Here is a 22,706-nt window from a genome sequence, read left to right as displayed (position 1 = left end):
CCAGAAATTTAAGAGTTCTCTACCAGTGGGTGACAAGATCCCACTCAGAACATAAAGACAAATTTGTCCTTCTGAAATAGCAGCATTTCAGTCCCCCCCACCCAGGATGCATCTGGGAAGAAAAAAATAATAAGATTCAATGAAAGAAACAAATTTGCCCCAGATCATTGGGAGATATTTGTTAAAAAGTATGAAGTCAAGTTTGGGCCAAACAATGACATTAAAAAATGTATCACTGGCTACCTCTAGGCTACAAATAAACTTGACAAGTCTTTTACAGATCCCTACTGCTGAGAAAGTTCAGAATGAGTTTGCACATGAAAGGTGTATTCATGAGAGAATGCAGACAGAGCAGTCCCGGAAATCTGTACACCCACAGAGATCCAAAGGGAATCTGATAGGGGCTGCTGTAGAAAGCTGGGACTGAGAGTTTTTGGAGGTTTTTCAAGCTTTTCTTGAGTGCTCTCCGAACAGGGGAGCAATTGCAAGCTGTCAGTTTATTTGCTCAGCATCTTGTGAGCTTTTTTTTTTTTTTTTTTTTTTTTTGCGGGTGGTGGTCACAGCTGTTGTGTCAGCAGTTTTCTCCATGAAGTTGTTGTCTGCAGAACTCACCAGCTCTGCCCTTGTGTCCTCCTCATTTGCAGGTGGAAGCACGCCTCCTGGCATAACTGCACCAGCTGTGCCTAGCATCCCATCTCCAATTGGGGTGAATGGTTTCACTGGCCTCCCGCCGCAGGCTAATGGGCAGCCAGCCGCTGAAGCCGTGTTTGCTAATGGCATTCACCCTTATCCAGGTAAGCCAGAGCAATCCTGTGCCCACAACCTGTTGCCTCAGTCCTAGGGGTACTGTCCACACCCACAGGCTTTGCCCAACAAAAGCCTGTGGCATAGGTTCAGAAGGGTTATACCCCACACTATCAGGGCTCATTATAGCGTTGGTGTATCGTGTCTTACGCAGCTACAGTGTTAAACGGTTCAATCTGGATGATAAACATCAAGGGCATGTTGGAGGTGGAAAAACTGTGTACTGAATACTTGAGTGCTCAATATCTGCTGGATAGCATGTCTGGTGAATACAGTCAGGACAATCAGCATGTTTTGCTTCAGCTGAAAATTGACCTGACTCCCGAGTAGTTCATGCTGGCAGATCCCCTCACAGTACTGCCAAGGGTCTTGCCTCTGGTTAGCCTTGAAGGAGCTGTGCTAAGCCTGTTTGCACCCAGCACTGGTATCTCCTGCTGGAATTCCCCTGCAGCCAGATGGCTCTGGGAGGATGTTCCAAAGGGTCCCCATGTCTGCTGACCCAAGAGGCTTCCTGTGCGCAGGGAGCAGGTGTTGACCTCCAAAATGCTCACTGCACACAAATCCTGCAGCCTTACCAGGCCTGGAGAGTGAAGCTGCATTAATAGAGCTTCTGAATGGGCTCAGGGTCACCCTTTGGTGGCACTCAGCAGGAGACCTGCTGCTGGGATTCACACTGTGCCTAGCTTGAAGATGCCAGCACTAAAGAAGTGATTTTGCAAGCACTGGTAGTCAGAGATGAATGAGAGAGGTTAAAGGATACAAACCTGCCCTTATACCTGTATTTACAAATACACACACACTGTAAATCTGTAATTACCAAGAACTCAGGAGTTTACCATTCCTTAATGTGCACCTACATTTTTTCAGCCTCATTTAGATTTGTGACAGCTCTCTCCTGCCATACACTTCCTCTAGGAAGACATTTTTTTACCATTCCTGTACATATACTAATGGTAACAATCATAGCAATAAAAATCTAAGTACATGTTACTAATTGATCCTAATCACCAGCTGGCAAAGGAGTATTTCACCCTGGGGAACTGATAGATTGATCTAGTCTGTTAGGAAATCAAATACTGAGTTCAATGTTCCAGCCAAAAAGCCCAGAAAAACTCTAAGAAAAAATAATTCTTTCAATCTTAGCCAGTCCTGAAAACTCAGAAGATTCATCATCATAGGGAACTTCATGAGCTACAAGGAAAAATACCATATCATGTAGAAATACCAAAGTCTTTCCTAGGTATTGACAAATAATTATCCTCCTCCCAACAAACACTTTGCATACATGGAGTTTGAGTTCAACTCTAAACAGAATTAAAATCAAGGGATTTACTGTACTCAAAATTAGGCATGTATATATGTGTTGTAGCAGCTTAAGGACTGGAGACAATTTGGAGTCATCAGAGGACTGCAGAGAGCCCTTAGTATACTCAGTGAGTTCAACCACAAAACTGAGAAAGCATTCTGTCTTTAAGGTTCTATAAACAAGGCCATCTGTTCTTCTGTCCATTTATTTCAGTTTGCCTGTGTGCCAGTCAATCATTTCTCTGTTTATTCGTCCATTTCTATGTATGTCTGTCCTTTTCTCCTGGTTTACTTAGATCTTTTTAGCCAATTTCAATGATCCATTAGTGTGGGTATGAGAGAAAAGACGCTCTTTCTAGGTGAATCTTAATGGCTTGAGCTTTTGTTACTATCCCAATCTATCCCCATACTTAAAGAATACCTCAGGTATTTCATCTATGGTTATATAAAAGTCAGTGGACTTAATCTGATTCTGCCTGAGTTTTGGAGAGACTTGCTCAGGCAGTAAATCCCTGCACAAACACCAACAGGCTGACACACTGAAAGGTGACAGTCATCCTGCCCCTCGTCGCTGCAGGCAGAGAGACTCCCTTCTGCCAGTAAAGCTGACACCCAAACAATCTGAGCTGTGTAAAGTTTGGATTTATCTCAGGGTAACTTCAGCAATATATTTGTCTTTCTCATTGCTCAGCTTCCCCATAATGTGGTGACACCTTAAGTTATACCAGAGGTATAAAGGGAACAGAGGCAGGTCAAACACCTACCTCTCATTATGCTTTTGTCTGTCCCTGAAGTGCTGAAAGCAAGTCCACATAGCTTACAACATGCATTTGCTCCATCTAATTGTGTTCCTTCTCATGAGCATTTATGCACTCTCCAAACCTCTCCTCCTTGCCACAGGCTTTATTCAGTCCTGGAGCTTAGCAGCATAAAAAATAAAAGGATTAGACACTTACATGGGTAATGAGAACATCCACAGCCATATTAGACTGGATAAAAATGTAGATAGGACACAAAACTTCATGTTTTATGATATAAGCCAGCCACTAATTGCTTGGGGTTAGAAAGAAATTTTCATCACTGGGCAGATTGTTCCATCATTATGAGATTTTTCTCACTCTCCTCTATTGCCTCTCTTACTGCCCTGTGGTTCTTCATGGCTCTGTCTCTAAATGCAAGGGTAGAAATAAAATATTACAGCTGAGCAGGCAATTGTACTAACACTATAGAGAAGGGAAGATCATGACAGTCCCCATCCAAAGTCAGCATCCTCCAAACAACTTTCTTTTATGGTGTATCTCTCATTCGGAAAGTGGCTAAGACTGCTGCTGTATTATGTACATAATCATAGTCTTGCTATGATTATGACTTGCTATATATTGTTTAAATCCTGAATATTGCTTTCAGATACTCTTTCATACTCCACAAAAAAACCTCAAATGTGGGTTCACACCATTATAGACTGTAGCAGAATGTTCTTTGTTGACTGAGAATAGCAAAACAGGACAATGAACATCTCTAGAAGCATGACATCCATATCATTCAGACCCTAATAAATTCCATTAATTGTGCAGTTTGTCTACATGTTCACCTCTCTGACCAGCCATAATATTTTTGATGCTGCATCCAAAGGATTCCAGAATAACACAGTCTCTATAAAAGTCCATATTACATAACCGTATTTAGTCTGTAATTTCACTCTTTTTTCTTCTGTACCCTTGTGTTCTTTTTCCAAGATTCCCATTCCCCTTGACTGGAGAAGGGATGTGCATGGTATCATTTCAGTCAGATTACCAAACCAACCACAGCTTTCTGGCAAAGGCTAGAATACTTTGAACATCCCTACTCACCAGGGCTTTGATCACAGCCCCTGTCCCTGCAGGAATTAGTTTTCTCTGTTAATCTGGTCAGGCTATGGATCCATGCAGTGTCACTAGAAAACCATTCCTTGCAGTCATAACCTTTGCAAGCCAGGGTCTCACCTCCTCCAAGATCAGACAGTATATAATGCCTCAGTGCACTTTTTGCCACAGAGTGAATAACAAGGCAATAAGTATTTCCCCTTCCACTAGTCTGAGCCCCTTTGGAGATTTGACCTTTTTGTGTATTAATTCCCGCCCTTTAATCTTTCAGTTTGCAGAGCTATTGAACATGGCAATGTGTCACAACATATAGTGGGGACAAAGAGCATAATCTGTTGTGCCATGATCTTGTGAGTCACTTTGCAGCAGCACAAGAGCGTTTGCCATTTCCACATTTAGTCACAGTAGCAGGGATTGCACTCTTCTGCCAAAGCTTCTTAGCCACACAGAGCCCAGAGCCTCTCTTGTAACCATGTGTGATGTACAGTAACAGTAGACACCATCTGCACTGGCTTCTGCTGTGTCTCACATCATCAGAATTCTGCTCTCTGCTAACAGGTCCAGCCCCACTGAATTACATTGTGGGGGACTAGACAAAATTCTGACTCCATAGATAGAGCCTCTTTGGTAAGAGAAGGGGCCAGAGAGATGAGAAAATTGCGAGACCAAAGGGTAGCAGACAAGAGAGAGAAGGGACTGGCTGTCAAAAAATCAGTGAAACAAGAGAACTGGAAGCAGGAACAAAGCAGAGCTCCCAGAAAAGTGAGGACTGCTCCATAATCATCTGTCCAGTCACATGCTGAGAAAGAAGTGGAAATACACACCACATAGCATCTTACACTCCCCTTACTCCTCCTGGGCCAAAGGATGTCCAGCTTGACCAGAGCCAGGGGGGTCCAACAGTTTGGCAGCTTTGTGGAGCCTTAGATGAGGAATGCTTTCATGGACACTGAGCTCCTCAGCTTCCTCACAAGGGGAAGCAGAAGGGCAGGCACTGATCTCTTCTCTGTGACCAGTGACAGAACCTGAGGGAATGGCCTGGAATTGTGCCAGAGGAGATTTAGTCTGGGTGTCAGCAAAAGGTTCTTTACCCAGAGGGTGGCTAAGAACTGGAACAGACTCCCTAGGAAAGCAGTGACAGCACCAAACCTGATAGGTTCAAGAAGCATTTGGACAATGCTCTCAGGCAAGTGGTGTGACCCTTGGGGTTTTCCTGCTCAGGATTTTGGTAATCTTTATGGATGTCTTCCTAGTCAGCATATTCTATGATTCTGATTAAGTGCATTTAGTCTGGATTTAGGTTGCTGGGGAAAAAAAAAAAGTTAAGTCCCCTCAGTTCCCTTTAATCCATTAAAAGTGTGCCACCTCATTTACTATTTTCAGGCACAGAGTGGTTCTGTTTCTGACTGCTCACCACTTCCAGGACTGGCTCTATCTTTCCACTCTGCAGACCCAGCACAAGTTTCTCCACCACCACTCCCCTTTAGCACACAGTGTTTACATGGGGGCCAGCAAGACAGCAATCTCCACTTCATCCCCTGTTCAGGGTTGTGCCCTCTCTGGTGAGGACAAGCTGCCAGTACAAATGGGCAGCCAAGCTTTTATGCCCACATTTTTCCAAGTCACAACTGAGATAGGCAGAAAGGGTGTTCCTCACAGGGAATTCCGGTTATGTAGCAACTCATCTTTGTAACTGAACCAAGATCTTCAATTCATTCTCCTTGGCTCACCAAAGAGGTATCAGGCACTCACCAACTTTACCTGCTGCCAGCAGAGACAGCATTCAAACTCCATCTGTAATTATTATCTTTACCCTAGTTAATTTTTCAGGGCAGGAGTTGATAGCATGCTGCTGTGACAGCCTTATCCATCAGTTTGTCCTTTAGCAGTGCTGCTGATGGACAGGCTGCTGCTCCAGACCAGTGAGTCCAGTCCTGACCATGGCAGGCACCATCCAGTGGCAATGGGCAAGAGCAGGGCTTCGCTAGTGCAGGGAGAAGAAAGGACTGACTTCCCACATCCCAATGTCTACCCTGATATTTCAGGCCTGAAAGGTGTTAGACAAGAGTTTAGAGAGGAGGTGAATCAGGAGAACAGAAAGAGAGTGACCTGCCTGCACCTGTAGAAGGTCCAGGATGAAAACCAAACCCCACAGTCCAGACATACACTATGGCCTAGAAATGTGCCTGGCTCAGCTACCCTGAGGCTAAATTCCTCACTACAAGGAATATCTGGCTCAGTATTGTTTGTCCCCCCTAAATCTCCAGGTGAGATCTTTCCTGTTTATATTTGTATCAGCAGTTCCAAAACTGCAACAGCGAGCACCTGAGACATCATTATGACTAGGAAGCATTTATTTGACCCATTTGTAACAATCTGCCATGTGCCATAAGCCACGCATTACTGGGAAAATAAACAAGTGAAGGAATGCACTCATTAAAAATAAAAGAACAAGTTGCCATCTTCAGCTGTAGTCCAAGCCATTTTAATGATGCCATGTACTTCCAATGACCATGCTGCAGCTGTAATGAATGAGGTTGTTTAAGTCAGATGTGTGAGCCTTTCCAGAGCAAAAGTGTTTTCTCCTCTGATCTAGAAGAAGGTGTAAACACAAATCAGACTTCAGTACCATCTATGTGAGCTAAGACCTTGAGCTTTATTTTTAAAGATGACTTAAACTAAGCTCCCCCAAAATATGGACTTAGAGTGCCTTTAGAGCTTTTAAAACATGACACCAACTTATGTGATTATGGCCTTTGGCAGAGAGGGAAGTCTGGTTCTGACTTTGCTGTTGAATGTTTGTCACCTTGACTAGCCATGTCCACTTGTCTGCCCTTCTGAATCATCTGTGCCTTTCTTGCTTTGTTATCCAGAAGCTCATCACTGCCAGACATGTCCCCTATCATGTTTTCACTCAGCATCCACCTCAGAAGGAATCTGATTAGGGATGGGGCTTCTAGGTGGGACTATTAAGAAAATAATAAAGATAATCCTGGTTTCCATGATTGAAATATACAAATTTTATAGTAGAGCCATACGTTGTCCCAAACAAGCACATACAATAGATGGAGATGCTACCAAAAAGGGCTTTTTCCTACTAATAGGAATGAAGCAGAGGGTATAAGACCCCTGGATTTCTTTGCTCTTTTGATGTGTAGGGGAAGAGACAGAAGGACAGCATGTCTTCAACTGAGTGGTGTCCACCCCTAAATGGCAAAACGAGACTATAAAACACAGGATCAGCCTCTGTTTTCTGCCAGATCAGCACATTCTTTCTGTTATTGCAGTTATTGTTGTGTCTGAATACCTAATTAATTACAACAGTAAGCGCTGGCTTCTTTAATCACAGCATCAGCTGTCCTAATCAATCTTAATAATATGGAATCTGTACTATGGCACCCATGAATTTTAATCTACATAAATTTCTTAAGACCTCTCGCAAGCTTGTTGTACGAAATGATATAATTATGGATATAGATTAGGGCTGTAGAGAGTGATTTAAATTGGATTTAAGGAGAAGGTGAATAGAACCCTCCCACTAAGTTATTTATTTATTTTAATCCTGGCCTTCACATAGATTTTTTTTTTTCCTATCATTATGTTTTTAACCCCCCCCCACCACCACTGACTGAATAGCACTGCCTCACTTGGATTGCCCTCCTCCCCCATCCACCTTCCCAAAGGGGGTAGTGGCCAGGCTGCAGCTCCTGGAAGAGGTATAGAATACCTCCAGGACAATGACAGGGATGAAAAGGTGGGGCAGAGCACAAAGCTGAGGATCATCCAGCTCATAACATGCTGTTTCAGACCTGTGTAGGAAGCATCTGCACAAAATAGAGTGAAAGAGATGGAACTGAGCATGTCAGTCACAAAAGGCATAGATAATCAGAAGAAAGGAGTGGAGAGAATATCACATAGGAGTAAGATCACTCCTTCCACCAAAGTGAAATCACAAGGCATCTTAGGGACTGAAAATGTGCAAGGCTCTGCTTTTGCCTTTCAGAAGCAGTGGACTCATCTGGTTTCAGAGGGCAGACCACTTTGGCTTTCTCTTACCTGAGCTGGGACAAGGAGGCTGTACCATAGTCCACTGAGGGCATTTGAGGGCCTCTTTTGCTGGCCCAGGCTGTAGCTATCATCCTTTTTCCTCACCATCCCACTCGCTTCTGTGTAGTTCCTCCTGATTTATGCCCCTGAATGCCACAGCAGACTCCAGCCCTCTGTCCCCTACAACCATGTTCACTTGGGGCAGCCATATAACAGCTTATCTTGGACAGACACTGGAGTTGGGCTACTGACATGTCAGGAAGGATTCTTTATAGAATATGATTTAAACTAATTTTATTTATTTTCAACAACGTGCTTCATTCTGGTACCTCCATCCATTCATTCTCTGACAAAAGCTAAATGTCAGGCCCAACACTAACTGAAAGCCCCTTTAAAAAGTTGGATTTCAATCTAGAGATATATCAGGAGTAAGAAAGTTCCTGGCGTTAATTTTAAAGCACTTGTATTTCATGCTGACTTGGGAAATCATCCTCAGTTTTTGGCATCGGGCAGAGGATTTGGAAAGTGACATTAACGGATCTACTTTCTTTGAAGGACTTGGGAGGTATTTCTTGACTTCTGCCTAATGAATAAGTGCTGCCTTCATTAAATTTATATTTATGGCCATATAGTAGGTCATTGGCTTGTTTTATGTCTCCAGGTTTATGGAAGGTTATCTGCCATGGTCACCTTGTGGCATCTTGGCCAGGACTGTCTTGCAAAGAGACAATTGTATCTGAGCAGGATTTTTCCCGTAGAGATATGGAAATGATCAAATTAATATAGAGGAGATGTCCAGGGATAAGGCTCTTGCCCTGAGCTGCCAAATGAAGTTACTATTAGCATCTGTTTTCACAGTACACCTTTAGTTTGCCCTGGCAAGGCCAGATCCTCAGCTCCTGGAAAGCAGCAAGGCCACAGGGACTTCAGTGGGGCTGACATGATTGATAGTTGTCCTCTGGCCTCTCAGGAGCCTCTCTGCTTTTTTTTTCTTCACCAGCTAATCCTCAGCTGTAATTTACATTACAGCACCTTTAATCTCAGGAATTTCTCTGTGTTGGACACGACACCTCCATGGGTCTGGCCACAAGGAAATCTGTTTCAGATGTACTCCCCAGGCACATTTGCACAGAGTCAGCACATCCAAGGTCTTTGGATGATGATACAACTTAAAGACATACTGGTGCTGGTCCAGCAGCTGCTGTAAGGTGCTCTGTGATATCCATGTCTCTCATCCATAGCTCTTAGCAGCCCTGATACACCTCCTTACCTTGTGTGCCACTGTGGGCTTGCACCCTGGCACAGACAGCACACAGAGGAGCTGAGGTGTTTCTCCAGCCCTCTATGTTTGTGTTCAACTAATATTTTCAGTATCAAAGAAGACTGGTAAGCTGGATGGGAGAAAGGGTGACTGAGGCAGGTTAACGCTCCCACTGATGATCTATGTGAAGGCCACTCTGTGAAGTTATGTGTAACTTATGGAGGAATAAAGCCACCCTACCTGATGGTCTCCTTGTGCTGAGATAGAGAAAATACTCACAACTCCCAATCACTTTGAACCTTAGCAAGTGGTGGGCTACAGCCACACCTAACCCCTGTTGTAGGTTGACTCTGAATTGTGAGCTCCTCATATATCTGAGCCCTTGATGAACCGTCGTAGGTAAGAGGGCTGACACTTCACAAAACACAGTATGGCCACAACTTCCTCAAATATCTAATCAGTGTCTTGAGATTTCTGCATCCATACCAGCTGTTGGCTTCATCCATGCTACATCTGGGAGCCAAGGCAATTATGCCCTTCATTAGGTCTGATTCACCTGGTAGAGTGAGCAGCAGCATGGAGATGTGCCCATGGCTGCCCAGGATGCCTTGGCTTCCTGCCAGGGTGCCCAGCCAGCCCTGGAGTTTGTGTCCCTGCATCTTCACAGGCCATGTTGGCCAGCACGGACACGTCCCTATGCTGACGTCACATCTTCATTTGCCACTCAAACACAGTCTTCAGGCTAAGGAAGGCGAGCTCTTCAGTCAGCAGAGGTCATCACTTTTAAGAGGTGCCATGTTAAACTCCTGCTGGTTGTGACTCACCACAACTTTGGCTTTTCCCAAATGGCCAAGGCAGGGTATGACACTACAAGTAAAACAGAGCCCCAAGCCTGGAGTTGCTGTCTCCCCAGAGCTGCTTTCAACTCTCCTTTAAAGAGCATCCAGGGATGGCTGGGTCAGTTAGGGCCCTGTGTTAGAACAGATGCTTAACATAGTCTTTTCCCATGAGGAAGTGATATCCAGGTTGGAGCAAAGCTAATTGAAACCGAGGCAAAGCCTTCCCACTGTGTGCACACTGCATGTGCTGTGAGCCAAGAGGAAACACCATGCATGGCCTGGGTCACAAGGCAGCCTCATGAAAAGCACTCAGTTAGATATTACCCTTGGTGGCAAGTCATTAATACCTGGGAAAATAAGGAACTCTGAAAGCCTTAGTGTGAAAGGCAGAGAGGCTGCATTTCATGGCCTGTTATCCCAAACAATTTAAATCAAGTATTTATCCAGTTCTAATATTTAATATTAAAACTGGGGGATTGTCAGCATATATTTCCTAAGCAGAATATCTTAATTGTGATGGTCAAAGTACGGTTCCAAAGGCAGGTGAGATATCCACAGGTGGGACAAGCAGCTCTGCAGTGGGCCAGGTGGTCGTGTCCAGGAGATAGACTCAGCCATAGCTGGGAGGTCAGGCAGCACCCACAGGTGCCCAGATCAAGCAAGAAATAAAGGAAAGGACCATAGATAGGTCCTGCTTAGTGAGTTCTCCTGTATCAGTGAAGTGCCAGCCACTGCTAATTATCAGCAGGTCAGGGGGAGAACAATTGTGTCCAAATCAGCCTCATTTGGGGAGGAATGGAATACTGTAACTGCATTTCCTGAGCAGCAGGGACAATTTCCTCTTCTGCTCAATGAAAGGACAGTTGCCTTTGGGGCAGAGATGGCAGATACTTTCCTTCACTGCAGTCTGCAAAACCACAGTTATAAAGATTTGCTTCTCTCACCAGAGGTTCCCTCATCTTTCTCAGGAGATATCTCCTATCTGACAGGACTTGAAGGGTCTAAGTTATTATGATCTATTCTCCTAAAGGGGTGAGGGAACTGATGTATTACTCAACTTTTCATAGCTATTCAGTTTTCTTGTGGAGCAATATGATCAATATTCTGTTTGTCAAGGAAAAGAGTTTTAAGCAGAGGTTAAAAAGAATAGACTTTAGTTGGTTTCTTCTTCAAGAAGAAAATATTAAGTTAAAAAAAAATAATTGTATTTTCCAAACATTACCTCCATTATTTTACTGGAACAACTACTCTTTAAAAATGTAGTGTAGAATCTCTACTTTGAATTCCACTGACCTCCCACAGGTTTTAATGTATTCTCCTCACACTGTTTTGTAAGAAACGAAAATCCTTACAGTAAGACAGTGCTTTCCCATTTCACATACACACATATTAAGGGACTTGCCAAAAGTCAGCTAGGAAATCATTCCAAGCTAAGACTGCAATCCCACTGATTTCTTCCCATGACTACCGCAACCTCAAAGTCACATGGTCCAGTAATATCCATAATGAACAGGAGCTTCTAAGACTTAGCCAGCTAATTGGGTTTGCCACCTCAAATTTGGTCAATTCACCATTCCTCCTTGTATTTTGGGAGAAAAGTGCAAGACCTTGCAAGTTTCCATCATGACCAATGGTGATCTTTAAAGTTAAGTTTCAAGCTGGTATTTCTATTTGTAAGAAAACACTTTATCCGTGTTCCTTGGGTATGTAATACTCACGTATGACAACCTCCCCCACACTTTGCCATACAGTCAGTGTCTTTCCTTGGATAGGTGTATGGCACCAGATTTCCTTCCAAGAGGCCCCCACCTTTGCATCCTCCAAGCCTTGCCTCCAGCCACACCTCTGTGCGGGTAAGAAGGAAAAAAGGTGGGATGGATGTGGGAAAGTGGCAGTTCCCTAAGGGCTCATCCTACAAGGAATAGGTTGGAGGGACTGCATAAATGTAGAACTGTGCAGTCCCAATAAATACAAATTAAGCTCATAACAAGAAGTGAAATATTAGGGCCAAGGTGACATTTGGACTGGAGGTTTAGCCAAGCTTTGCTTTAAATATTTTATTGATGCAGATAAAGAAAGAGCTTATCCAACACGTTTCTCTCTCTTTTTTCTCCCTATCAACCAAAGGAGAAAAATAAAAAAAAAAATTCTTAACTAGCTTTGGTTGTATTTGAGCAAGACTTCAAAGTTTCACAAAAATAAACAGTTTTAGTGGGGAGGAATGCACACTTGTAAAGAGAGAAAATACACTTTGAAGCCAGCAAGAGACTGCATGCCTTATGCAGCGATTCACAGCATCCTCCCTGGAGCAGACAAGTGGTGTCCCCCTCCCCTCCATGCAGCTTCTTCTCTCTCACTGGGGGCTGCCTGGCAGCAACACAGTCCTTCGAAGGGATGTGGGGATGACAGGAGCCATTGCTTTGTTCTCTTCTCCTTCCTCCTGCTATGCCCCTGTTGTTTTCTGCTCTGATTGAAAGTTTCATGTGACTGTAGCTGTCACTGAGATCTGAGTTTGCACAGCACCTAGCACAGTGTTAGTCCTGGCTTAAGATGAGGGTTCTTTGGGGTTGATTAGTGCCAAAAATCTGCACGATCAGTGCAGATCCATAATTTAAACTTGGGAAATGATGAGAGAGGTTTATTTGTCCTGTGCTCCAAGATCTCACAGGGTGATGGCTGGGGGACAGAACCCTCTTAGCCATCCTGGGGGGGTTCTCCACATTCCTGTCCATAGGGCAAGTGAGCTGCTCCTCTTCAACCCTCAGCCCCTGGGTTTGTCTGTTTCATAATACATATTGATGATAAAAGATAAGGGGAGAGTGCCTATCATGTTTTAACCCCTTAATTCCTTGTCTCTCTTGTGTCTCCACAGCACAGAGCCCCACTGCAGCAGACCCCTTGCAGCAAGCCTACGCTGGAGTGCAGCAGTACGCAGGTCGTTAGTATTAACACTTTCTCCCAATAAACCTTTCTCTTCTCTAAAGCCATTACCCTCTGAACACACCTCAGGAGGCTGAGGTTTTTACTGATACAAAGGGACAAGCTGGGGGCCGCAGACTCCCTGATTCAGTTTGCACAAACATCAAGACATCCAGGGTCTTCTTCACAAAGGAGGCAACCTCCTCCTTTTCCCATGGAAAGGCTCCCACTGACCTGCACCTCAGCCAAGCTTCATCAACAGAACTGTGTCTGCTCTGCCTCAGCACAAGGGCAAAATCAGGCCACTGCTTTGGAGGCCACTTTCTATAACAGGTCTCCTGAGTGCTCTCCTGAGCAAAAAAGGAAGATGGGCAGCTAGATCCTGCAGAGCCACTGCTGCTGGTGCCTGGTAGGCTGTGGAATGCCTGCACACACCCGCTTTTTTTCAGGCGTGTATAGTGGCCAAGCCCCACTTAGTCAGTATGAGCCTTGCTTAAGAGCTACCCAGACATCCCCCTGCTTTCCAGCAGATTTCACCCCAGTTCCCTGTGGGCCAGCCTCCTCTCGTGCTGCCCTGTGTGCTAAGCAGCACATTTGCAGTTGATGGACTGACACCAGCCAAAGTGACCTGGTGCAGACCACGACCCTGCTGTGTTCACCCTCCCCTCACGAGGTGTCCATGGCCAATGTTGCAAGGAAGCTGCTACCCCAAAGCCATTTCCTGTGGTAACTGGAGCAATCATGCTTTCCCGCTGAGGAATGGCTATTATCTCATGTCAGCGCTGTATCTGGAAACTTAATTTAATTCTCCATGTAGGGCTTCATTTGCCGGTGTTTTAGTTATTGTCATTTATTGCTTGTGAGGTTTGATAGATGGGAAGCAACTCAACCCTTTGAGCTGTTAATTAACCCCTCTGCACACACATGGCCCCTATCCTCTTCTCTCTGGTCTTGCAGGCGACCCATACTCTGTATTTTTAGCAGCAAGGCACATCATCTACCATCTGTGGTAGTGAATGACTCCCCTTGTTTGCTTGGTGGGGGAGCTGAGATGGGGAAAATTGTTTAATTGCTGCTCACTGTTTCCACTGTGTTTGTGTGAGAGAGAGGAAGTCTCTACAGGCGTGAAAGAAAATGTATATCTGAGAACGTATGTGCAACTGTGTCTATACAGCCTGTGGGCACATGAAGGGGGAAACACAGGTGTGGACTGTTTTTGTGAGCATGGAAGTGAACCAGGGTGCCAGAGATGAGGTGGGGGAAAGGTGTGCACGTGCTCTGGGCACGGCCGTCAGCATGGGCATCTCTGCGCCGAGCTCGTGAGTGAACGTGTTCCTGTCACCGCCTGGAATGGTTGCACATCTCTGCTGGGAGTGGTCTCAGCAGAGCCCCCCATTTACACTGCATGGCTGCCCTGGGTGTCCCTGCTGATGGAGCTGGAGGGAGGGAGGATGCTTCAGGCCCTGTGGCACCTCCTGGAGCATGACCATGGCTCTTATGTCACACCTCAGGCTGCACGAGATGGCCCTTCACAGACCCAAAACACAGAGTCAAAGCCGACATCAGGCTTGGTGTGGTGGTTTGGAGTGAAAGCTCCTTGCTTCCCAGCACTGAAATCTGTCCTTCTTTCTTGTTTCCCTTTCTCTCCTTTTAGCTGCTTATCCTGCTGCTTATGGCCAGATTAGCCAAGCGTTCCCACAGCCACCTCCCATGATCCCACAGCAACAGAGAGAAGGTGAGTAAAAGTGATGTCCTCCTTGTCACCCCTGAGAGCCATCCCCACCTCATTGGTTCCCCTCCTCATGGACCTAGAGCGTCCATTAAACACCTAATTGCTGTGAATGCCTGGTCCCCTTAGTTTTTCTCCATTTACATGGTGTCACTGTCATCAATGGTACTGTGGTGGATCATCTATGTGGGGAACTGCTGATGACATCTCTTCAGTCCCCAGGGAGGAAAGCATGCTGGTGTGCATGGGACATGGAAAGATCAGCTAGCAACATAGCCATTAACATCCAGTGGGGGCCTCTCTTTGAGACAAGCAACAAGAATGCAGATAAAAATACAATTGTATTGGAATAAAGAACCTTACGGGAACAGCACTAGTGGCCCTTCATTAAAAGTCAGTAATGTCATTTCAGACACTTGCTGTTTGGAGAACAAGGACTTGCTATTTAGAGTAGCTGATCTAGTCCTTTCAGCCCTTCAGCCTCCACCAATAATCTGGAAACATCAATCAGATCTTGCAGAGCACAATCCCTATAACAGGACGAGGAAAAACATGTAGCAAAAGTTCCTATTTCTTTGCAATGACTGTGAGAGTTGCCTGGGTAATCTACTCCACAGGACTGGATGGCTTCACTGAAGACATGAAGAGTAAGGAGAGGTGAATCTACCATTTTTGCATGTAAATGCCTTGGGAGAAAACTGTGCCACGCAATATTTCCTTTACAGTCAGTGGGGAGCACTGGAATCCTCAGCGGCAATCCTCTGGGTTGGTTCCATTTCAGTTGTCTTCCAAGGCACCCACTGCTCCCTTTTGACAAGAAGGAGGGGACTGCTTGCCTGTGTGAGACACTAAAGTCAGGTTCTCCAACTTAGCAACTCTCATTTTAAATAGTTACATTTTAAATTTTATCCTCTATTAGATCACTAATTCAGACATACTCTCTATTATATGTGTTATTATATGCATGTAATTACATTTAATATTTTAATACAGTGTAAGAATCAGAATGAAATGAATCTGGATTATACCATCAAACTAAAACATTCTGGTGATCTAAAACTACTTTGGGGGAGAAATCTCATTTTGTAAGAAAATTAGAAATGTCGTCATTTCCATCTAATTTGGAATTAATTTTTTCCTATGTCAGAATTTCCTGGGGAACACAACTTCCAGCTCCTGATTAGCTCTAGTACATGTCCCTGCTGTGAGAACAGATGCACAGACCTATCGTATCATTACAGAGATGTTTCCCCCATGCTGAAGGACTTTGCTTTTTATTACTTACTGGGGCTAGATTATGCACAGGACAAAATGGCGAGCAGATCATTGCTCAGCAAAGCGCTGTGCCAGGAACCACCAGAAGCTGGGGGAAGCTGTGGTACACGCTTTGAAGACCCTCTGTCTGTAAACCCCTGTGTTCACAGGGCATGGTGTGTCTCTGTGGGTTAGGAGTGAGTGTCACCCAGTGGACAAGTTATCTCATAACTCTGCTCCTTCCTTTGAGCAGCTGGCATTGAGAATGAGGATGGCTGGGGGACAGCAGTGTGAGATGAGCCACCAATCCAATGCAGGTTGCCATTCCCAGGGTTCCTCATTTTCCTGCAGTGCTGAGTATCTTTCTCTGCTTCTTGCTAGAGGAATATTCTCTAAAGCACAACACTCCCTTTAGCAGAGGGTCAAGAACTTTAAGTATCTCTAACCTTTAACAGGAAAACACAGCAAGAGGGAACTCAGTAATAACAATAATGATCAATGCTGAGAGGAGTATTTTAGGTTTGCAAGGATGTGCACAAACATCCATACGTTAGTGAACCAGTCTTAGCACCACAATAACACCACTGATCACATTGTTAATGACAATCTTAGCTCTCCACTCCTGGATCCCAGTTGGATAACAAGCCCAGGGACATTTTGCTGCTGCAACATTCCTGTAGAGATGAGTCATTACATCCACATGAGCACTGAGGCTGCTGGCAGCTGACAGGGCACATTGGGTGGAACTGATCCAAAACTATCACAGATTCAGATAAAATCTTGATTCAGGCCATGTCAACCACACAAAACTTGGAGATAATTTTAAGTTTGTATGATATTACTCATCTTGATGTAGTCTCTGAAACTAGTAAGTACAACTTCTTGGTACAAGTTTGAGACTCTTATCTGGGCTGTGCTCAAATATTCTGGGCAAGCAGAAGGGGGAATGAAATTCCATCCTCTGAACGTTTGCTGTAGAGGTGAGGTGTGCAGTTAACCAAAGTGTTGCAGCCTGACTTCATACAACCTCATTGTTTAGTCCAGTTTTAATTACTGCTGGAAAACAAGCCTCATCATAGCCTTTCCTCATGACATTGCCTCACAGTGCTGGGATGAAGTGATGGATAGCTGATGTCAGAATAGGGATATGGAGCTCACTTATGTTGAAGGTGGGCACACAGGGGGAGGCTGGGTCTGCAGCTGTCCCTGTGCCAAAAAGCTGACAGTGAGCTCAGTGTGAGAAGCATGGGTAAGAGCAATGGCTTATCAATGTCTCAGCTCAGAACCAACCATGTGGTTCTGTGCCCTCAGTCACCACTTATTTCATTATCCAGCATAGTTTGCCTGTAATCTACAGAACATCCATAAATAAACTGTGCCGTCTCTGAAGCTTTTCTTGCTTTTTTGTCCAAATCAAGGCTAACTGTTCTTCTGAATAAATGAACAGAAATGTATATATGTCATAAAATGTATACATGTCATAAAACCAAGAGCCATGGCAGACATCAGTGTTGAAATGAAACTTCAGTTTTTCTAATGATGTGCCATGGGGGTTAGATTTCAAGCTACACTACAGCCCTTTTGAAAACAAAAGTAAAGCCTGTTGTAAATTAATTATTGCACTCAGCCCTGAATTGCCAAATATACTGATTGCAAATAGTCCATTAACTCCATCCAAAACAATAACTTTTCTTCCAAAAAGATAGCTGGACTCTGCATTAAGGTTTTTCCATACCAGCTGTGGTTTTTCTGTTGCTCCAGTATCCTGAGCAAGCCCCTTAGAACTCATTGTGCACTGAGAACTGACTAAGACCTTTAAAGCATTCTGGGATGAACAACAAATGAGATCATAAAATTATTTGGGCTGGAAGGGACATTTTAGACTTTCTAGTTCCAACCCCCTGCCATGGACAGGGACACCCTCCACTAGACCATGTTGCTCAGAGCTCCGTCCTCCCCAGCCTTGAGCACTTCCAGGTATGGGGCACCCACAGCTTCTCTGGGTAACCTATTCCAGAGCCTCACCACCCCCATAGTAAAGAATTTCTTCCTTATGAGCTTGTGTTTGGTTTCTTAAAAATATAACTAAGTGTAAAACAAGACAGCCATACACACAAGCACACAGCCTTCTATGGAGTGCCCAAATTAGCTAGAATCAGGCAAAAACATATCCAAAAAAAGGAAGGAGGACTGAGGCAGACAGATCTTGCTTTGTGAGTTCTTTACCGAAGGCTCTAACTGTAACAGGCATCTTACAGACAGATTTATCATAAAAACTGCTTGTTAAATTCTAAAATTTGAAATGTGAGGGTGACAAATTATCCAATTTTGCTGGTTTTTTTCCTCAGAAGCAAGTGAAGTTTTCAGCATTGGAAGTTAGGAAAACTCCCTCTGTAGTTGGAAACAAAGTGAGTTTGGACTTGAATGTCTGGGTCAGTAGGGGAAGCCACAGCACAGGTTTTCCAGGCACATTTTAGAGCTAAGCTGTTCTTTGAGAATGGTCCCTGCTTTTCACACCCTCCCTGGTTCTCCTCCTCTTGGTCTCTCAGTCACATGAGGAAAAGCTGATTTCAAGGTGAAGTAAGGGTTTTTCTCTCCTTGAGCCCAGGCTAAAGGTGGTGTAGTTAAAGTTGTGTGCCTCCTGGCCTGCATTACGACTTTGTAGGTGTTTCTCAGCACACACAGGCAGAATCCCTACTCATGCACAACACATCCAAGACCCCAGGAAATGCAGCTGGTATTTTTGAAAGAATTGGCCAGTTTTACAGTGCAAACTGCTGGCTCTGGTGATGTCAGTGGGAATTTTGCCACCAACTGCAGCAAAGCCAAAATTTTACCCATTCTATTATAATGTGGATCTCAAATCCCACAGCAGAAATGCTCTGGGGCATGTTCAGATGAAGGAATGAATTTTTTCTATGTTATTCTGGACCATGGTCTGCTCCTGGGCAGAATTTTCTCAATTTTAGCAGACACCTAAGGGGGTTAGTGTTTGTTTAACACTTTCAGACTGTTTCATATCTAGCTTATTATGCCAATAACTCTGTATTGTGTGGAAATGGATGGCAGCAAGGACTGGAAAAATGATAGTTTCTCAGTGAGAAGACTAAAGAAGAGGCAGACGGGAGATGGGGGGAAGCTGGAAAAGCTTGGCATGGAAGAGGGGAGCCTGATTATGGGCCACTGAGGTTCAAAAGTAATTTGGCTAAGCAGATGACCGGGTGCCTAATTAGTTAATTATCCTACCATACCACTATCCCCCCCCATTTGGAAGAAGCCCTGTTACCATCCTCATGACCTTTAGGAAATGCACAAGATGCAAAGGATCAGCTGTTCCTTCATGACAGTCCTTTTAGCAAATTAGTGGGGAAAATTGTGCTTAGCAAATATTCATTAGGGCTTCATTTTCCATTAATCCAAAAGGAAATGTGGAGAGCCTGTGACTTCAATCATGCTGAGGCCCAGGAATTTTAATGAGCTTTAAATGGGCATCTGCCAGAATTCTGACTTCACCGTACTTCTCTTGCCAGCCGGGGGGATGAGTAATGGGTAATAAAAGGTGGGAGCATCTAGGCGAACTCCTCTCCCTAACAGGAAAAGCAAAGTTGTAATTTGCTGTGTTATGACACTGTAATTATGCCCTGATGAAGAAAACGAGAGTATTAAAAAACCCTTTCCTTCCCCACACCATGCCCCAGATGTAAAAAGGGGAAAGTTGACTGAGCCAGGTCACAAGGTTGTAGGCACATGGGCTAGGGGGAAGGAGGAAACCCTCCTGTCTGGTCTCTAACCCTTTTGGCAAAGAGCACAAAATGTAGCCCCTTCATCTCGACCCCTCTGAGTCAAGCAGAGCTGGAGTTACCTGTCGAGGTCAGTGCAGAGCTGGGCAGCAGCTGGAAGTACCTTTAGAAATAAAATGATAAAAAAACAATCCCTGTCTCATCAAACTATACAGTTTTCTTCTATCAAACACTGCAAAGGTTTTGAATGCTTAATTTTTTGAACAAAATCACTTGGACACACCTTTTTGACTGTTGCTCAAGGATAGTACGTATAAAAATACAAGTCAGTTTGAAAACTTATATTCTAGGCTATTCAACAAGAGGCAAGTTTGCCCTCTTCTGCCCCAAAATACAACTTCAACAGAATATTTTTTGAGGGTCTCTACCTTACTTTCATATTCCAGCTAAAGACACCTCTCTGGATGTTTTCCAAAACACCCTCTGAAATTGGTAAGAGTATATGTTACAGGATTGAGGCAAAAAAGCCAATCCCTCTTGTCTAGTAATTTGGATTTAAATCCACCTAAAATCTCTCCTGCAGAATGCTCTAGAATGGAGGACGTGGCCTAATTGTCCAGATCTGGGGGAGTCTTCAGGCTGTGTCAAGCTGGGGGGATGAATGTAAAATTTTACAAAACAAGATGAGCCTGTGGGTTTGTGCATATCTTTCTGCTTATTATCATCATTTGTGTGATGTTATTGGCATCACACAGATTCAAGAAGGATAATGAAACTTCTGCATGCAGACACTGGAAAAAGGCAAGGGATTGAGTGGGTCATCCAAAACTCTGCAGATTAAATAAGGTTATGAGGAACAAATAAAATTTATGAACCATATTCTTTCAGTCTTTGTGTTCTTATTCCTCCATTCTGTTCTTTCCATGGCCACATGTGCTGGTGCATTCCTCTCTCTCTAGATTTTATCCTGGTGTCCTGGGAAAACTCTTGAAGTTATCAAAGCCTCTAGGTGACTTTTTGAGCTCCTGGTCTTCTACTTTGTCCATTCCTCTGAGAGTCTACAGGCTGCTTCCTAACGTGACAACTCACCAGTCAGAGAGAGAAGATGCTAAAGTAAATCTCTGCCATGTGCTTCCTGGTATCCTATTTCTCTTCATTCATGGGTCTTCTTTTTCTCTTGATAGGACCAGAGGGCTGTAACCTGTTTATCTACCATCTGCCCCAGGAGTTTGGGGATGCTGAGCTGATGCAGATGTTCCTGCCTTTCGGTAATGTCATCTCCTCGAAAGTGTTTGTGGATCGGGCGACAAACCAAAGTAAATGCTTTGGTGGGTAAAGATAACAAAACAATTAGATTCATCCAGGAAAGGGCTTTCTCTGAATACTTTACCTTTCAAACTGCTTTCTTTCTGCTTAAGCTTTATGATTTCTCTCAGTTTACTCCTGTCAATACTTTCCCCCTTCCTTCTTTCTCTCCTGATTGTCTCATGCTCAGAGTTGTGTGTGCTGCTTAGAGGTCAAGGTTTGGTATCTCACCAGCAGCAAGATGCTGCAGACACTGTCGGGGTGAGAAAATATCTGACTTGTAAAGGGAGGTGGGGAGGGTGCAGCAAAGACTAAAGCACCTGGAGCAAAATGGAGGGGGCTGGGCATAGGTGGGATTATGAGATCAGCAGGGGGATCATGTTGCAGAAGGAGAATTTCTGTATCTAAGGAAAAGGAGAAATAGGTCCTGGGGTTGAAGGGAAGACAGAGCCATAGGGGCAGCTTTCCTGTAGCTCTGATGCATTAGACTGCAAGGGGGTAAGGGCTGAGCATCTGCTGAAAGCCTGGTCTTCTGGGGGGTGATGGCTGCTTAGTAGATCACATTCGGATGTGTTCTGACCTACTGGACCTGAGGCAGCACCCCAGCAGATACAGATGGGCCAAGGCAACCTGTGCCTCAGCTGACAGGCCGTGTCCAGGCCATGTTCATGGCTTTGAAATCTGCACCTGGCTCACACAGCTCTCTCCTCTCTGCTGGCTCCACCTCACCAGTGGAGAGGAGAAAGAGAACAGCCTGGAGCTGCCTGTGAGCCCCAGGCAGGGACACCCTGAGCTGCACACACAATGGGGGGGCTCAGCCAGCCAACAGCCATGGGCTGATGTATGTATGGGCTCTCACTGGGACACCTCCTTTTGCAAAGCTGGGGCTGTTAAGGGCTTTTGGCAGTGTGGCAGCATGGGGATCCTGCCACATTAGATCCCATCACACCTGGTGGACAGGGGGTCTCCCACAACCATGTGCCCATCACTGGGATCTGTAATTTTTGATTCTCTGCCATCCTGCACCTCTTGCAGACCCTCCCTGGGAAGCACAACAGAACAAATTATTGCTTTGCTTTTCCTATTACTTGCAGCTAATCTGGATTCTGTCTCTCAGGCAAACTTCCAGAGTTAAGACCCATTGGAGTTTTCATTTGATTTTAAAACCACTCTCAGTCTCCACACTATGCTTTCTTTCCATGCTGCCTTCCCCTTTCCCCTCCTGAACAGCCCACCTCCCAAATCTCTTACCTCATTCCTTGCCACCCATGGTGCATGTCAGAGAGTACTTCAAGAATTTTGTGCCCTTTCTCTATGCACAGTTTCTCCTGTCCATCCACAGACGGTTTGAACAGGCTATTTTCCCTTTTGTTTGAAGGAGCCCTGACCCCTGATGAGAGGGACACCGCCCTCCCAGTCAAGAGGAGTCACTGGGTTGCTGAGCTCTCCAGCAGTACAGGAATGAAGGACAAAAAGCCTGGTGTGCAGAGGCAGTTGGCAAATTCAAATTGGAACTCAAAACTATGAATTAGCCCCAATGAATCCAGAGCTTTATATATATATATATATATATATATATATATATATATATATATATATATATATATATAATCTATCTCATAATGAGTTGACTCTGAAACT

At 44.5% G+C, this 22,706-nt stretch overlaps 1 protein-coding gene across 9 annotated transcripts in view; it reads left to right on the top strand.

Moving 5' to 3' along the window:
- CELF4 (CUGBP Elav-like family member 4) overlaps positions 1 to 22,706 on the top strand; it is a 694,539-nt gene that overhangs the window by 627,970 nt on the left and 43,863 nt on the right. For 4 of the 9 annotated variants that reach the window (XM_088054582.1, XM_088054579.1, XM_088054580.1 and 1 more), the window contains exons 8-12: positions 645 to 794; positions 11,891 to 11,971; positions 12,991 to 13,056; positions 14,692 to 14,772; positions 20,945 to 21,088. In XM_088054582.1, coding sequence (XP_087910708.1) covers positions 645 to 794; positions 11,891 to 11,971; positions 12,991 to 13,056; positions 14,692 to 14,772; positions 20,945 to 21,088 — 522 coding nt within the window. The remainder of the gene's footprint in view (positions 1 to 644; positions 795 to 11,890; positions 11,972 to 12,990; positions 13,057 to 14,691; positions 14,773 to 20,944; positions 21,089 to 22,706) is intronic. The other 5 variants (XM_088054586.1, XM_088054585.1, XM_088054584.1 and 2 more) reach the window with 3 other exon arrangements.

The sequence above is a fragment of the Pseudopodoces humilis genome, chromosome 4 (genome assembly GCF_049639895.1).
Source record: "Pseudopodoces humilis isolate 2021_Gansu_Grassland_sample_001 chromosome 4, ASM4963989v1, whole genome shotgun sequence".
NCBI classification, from domain to species: Eukaryota; Metazoa; Chordata; class Aves; order Passeriformes; family Paridae; genus Pseudopodoces; species Pseudopodoces humilis.
The sequence above is the reverse complement of the archived record's forward strand: the minus strand, read 5'-3'. Positions and strand labels throughout refer to the sequence as shown.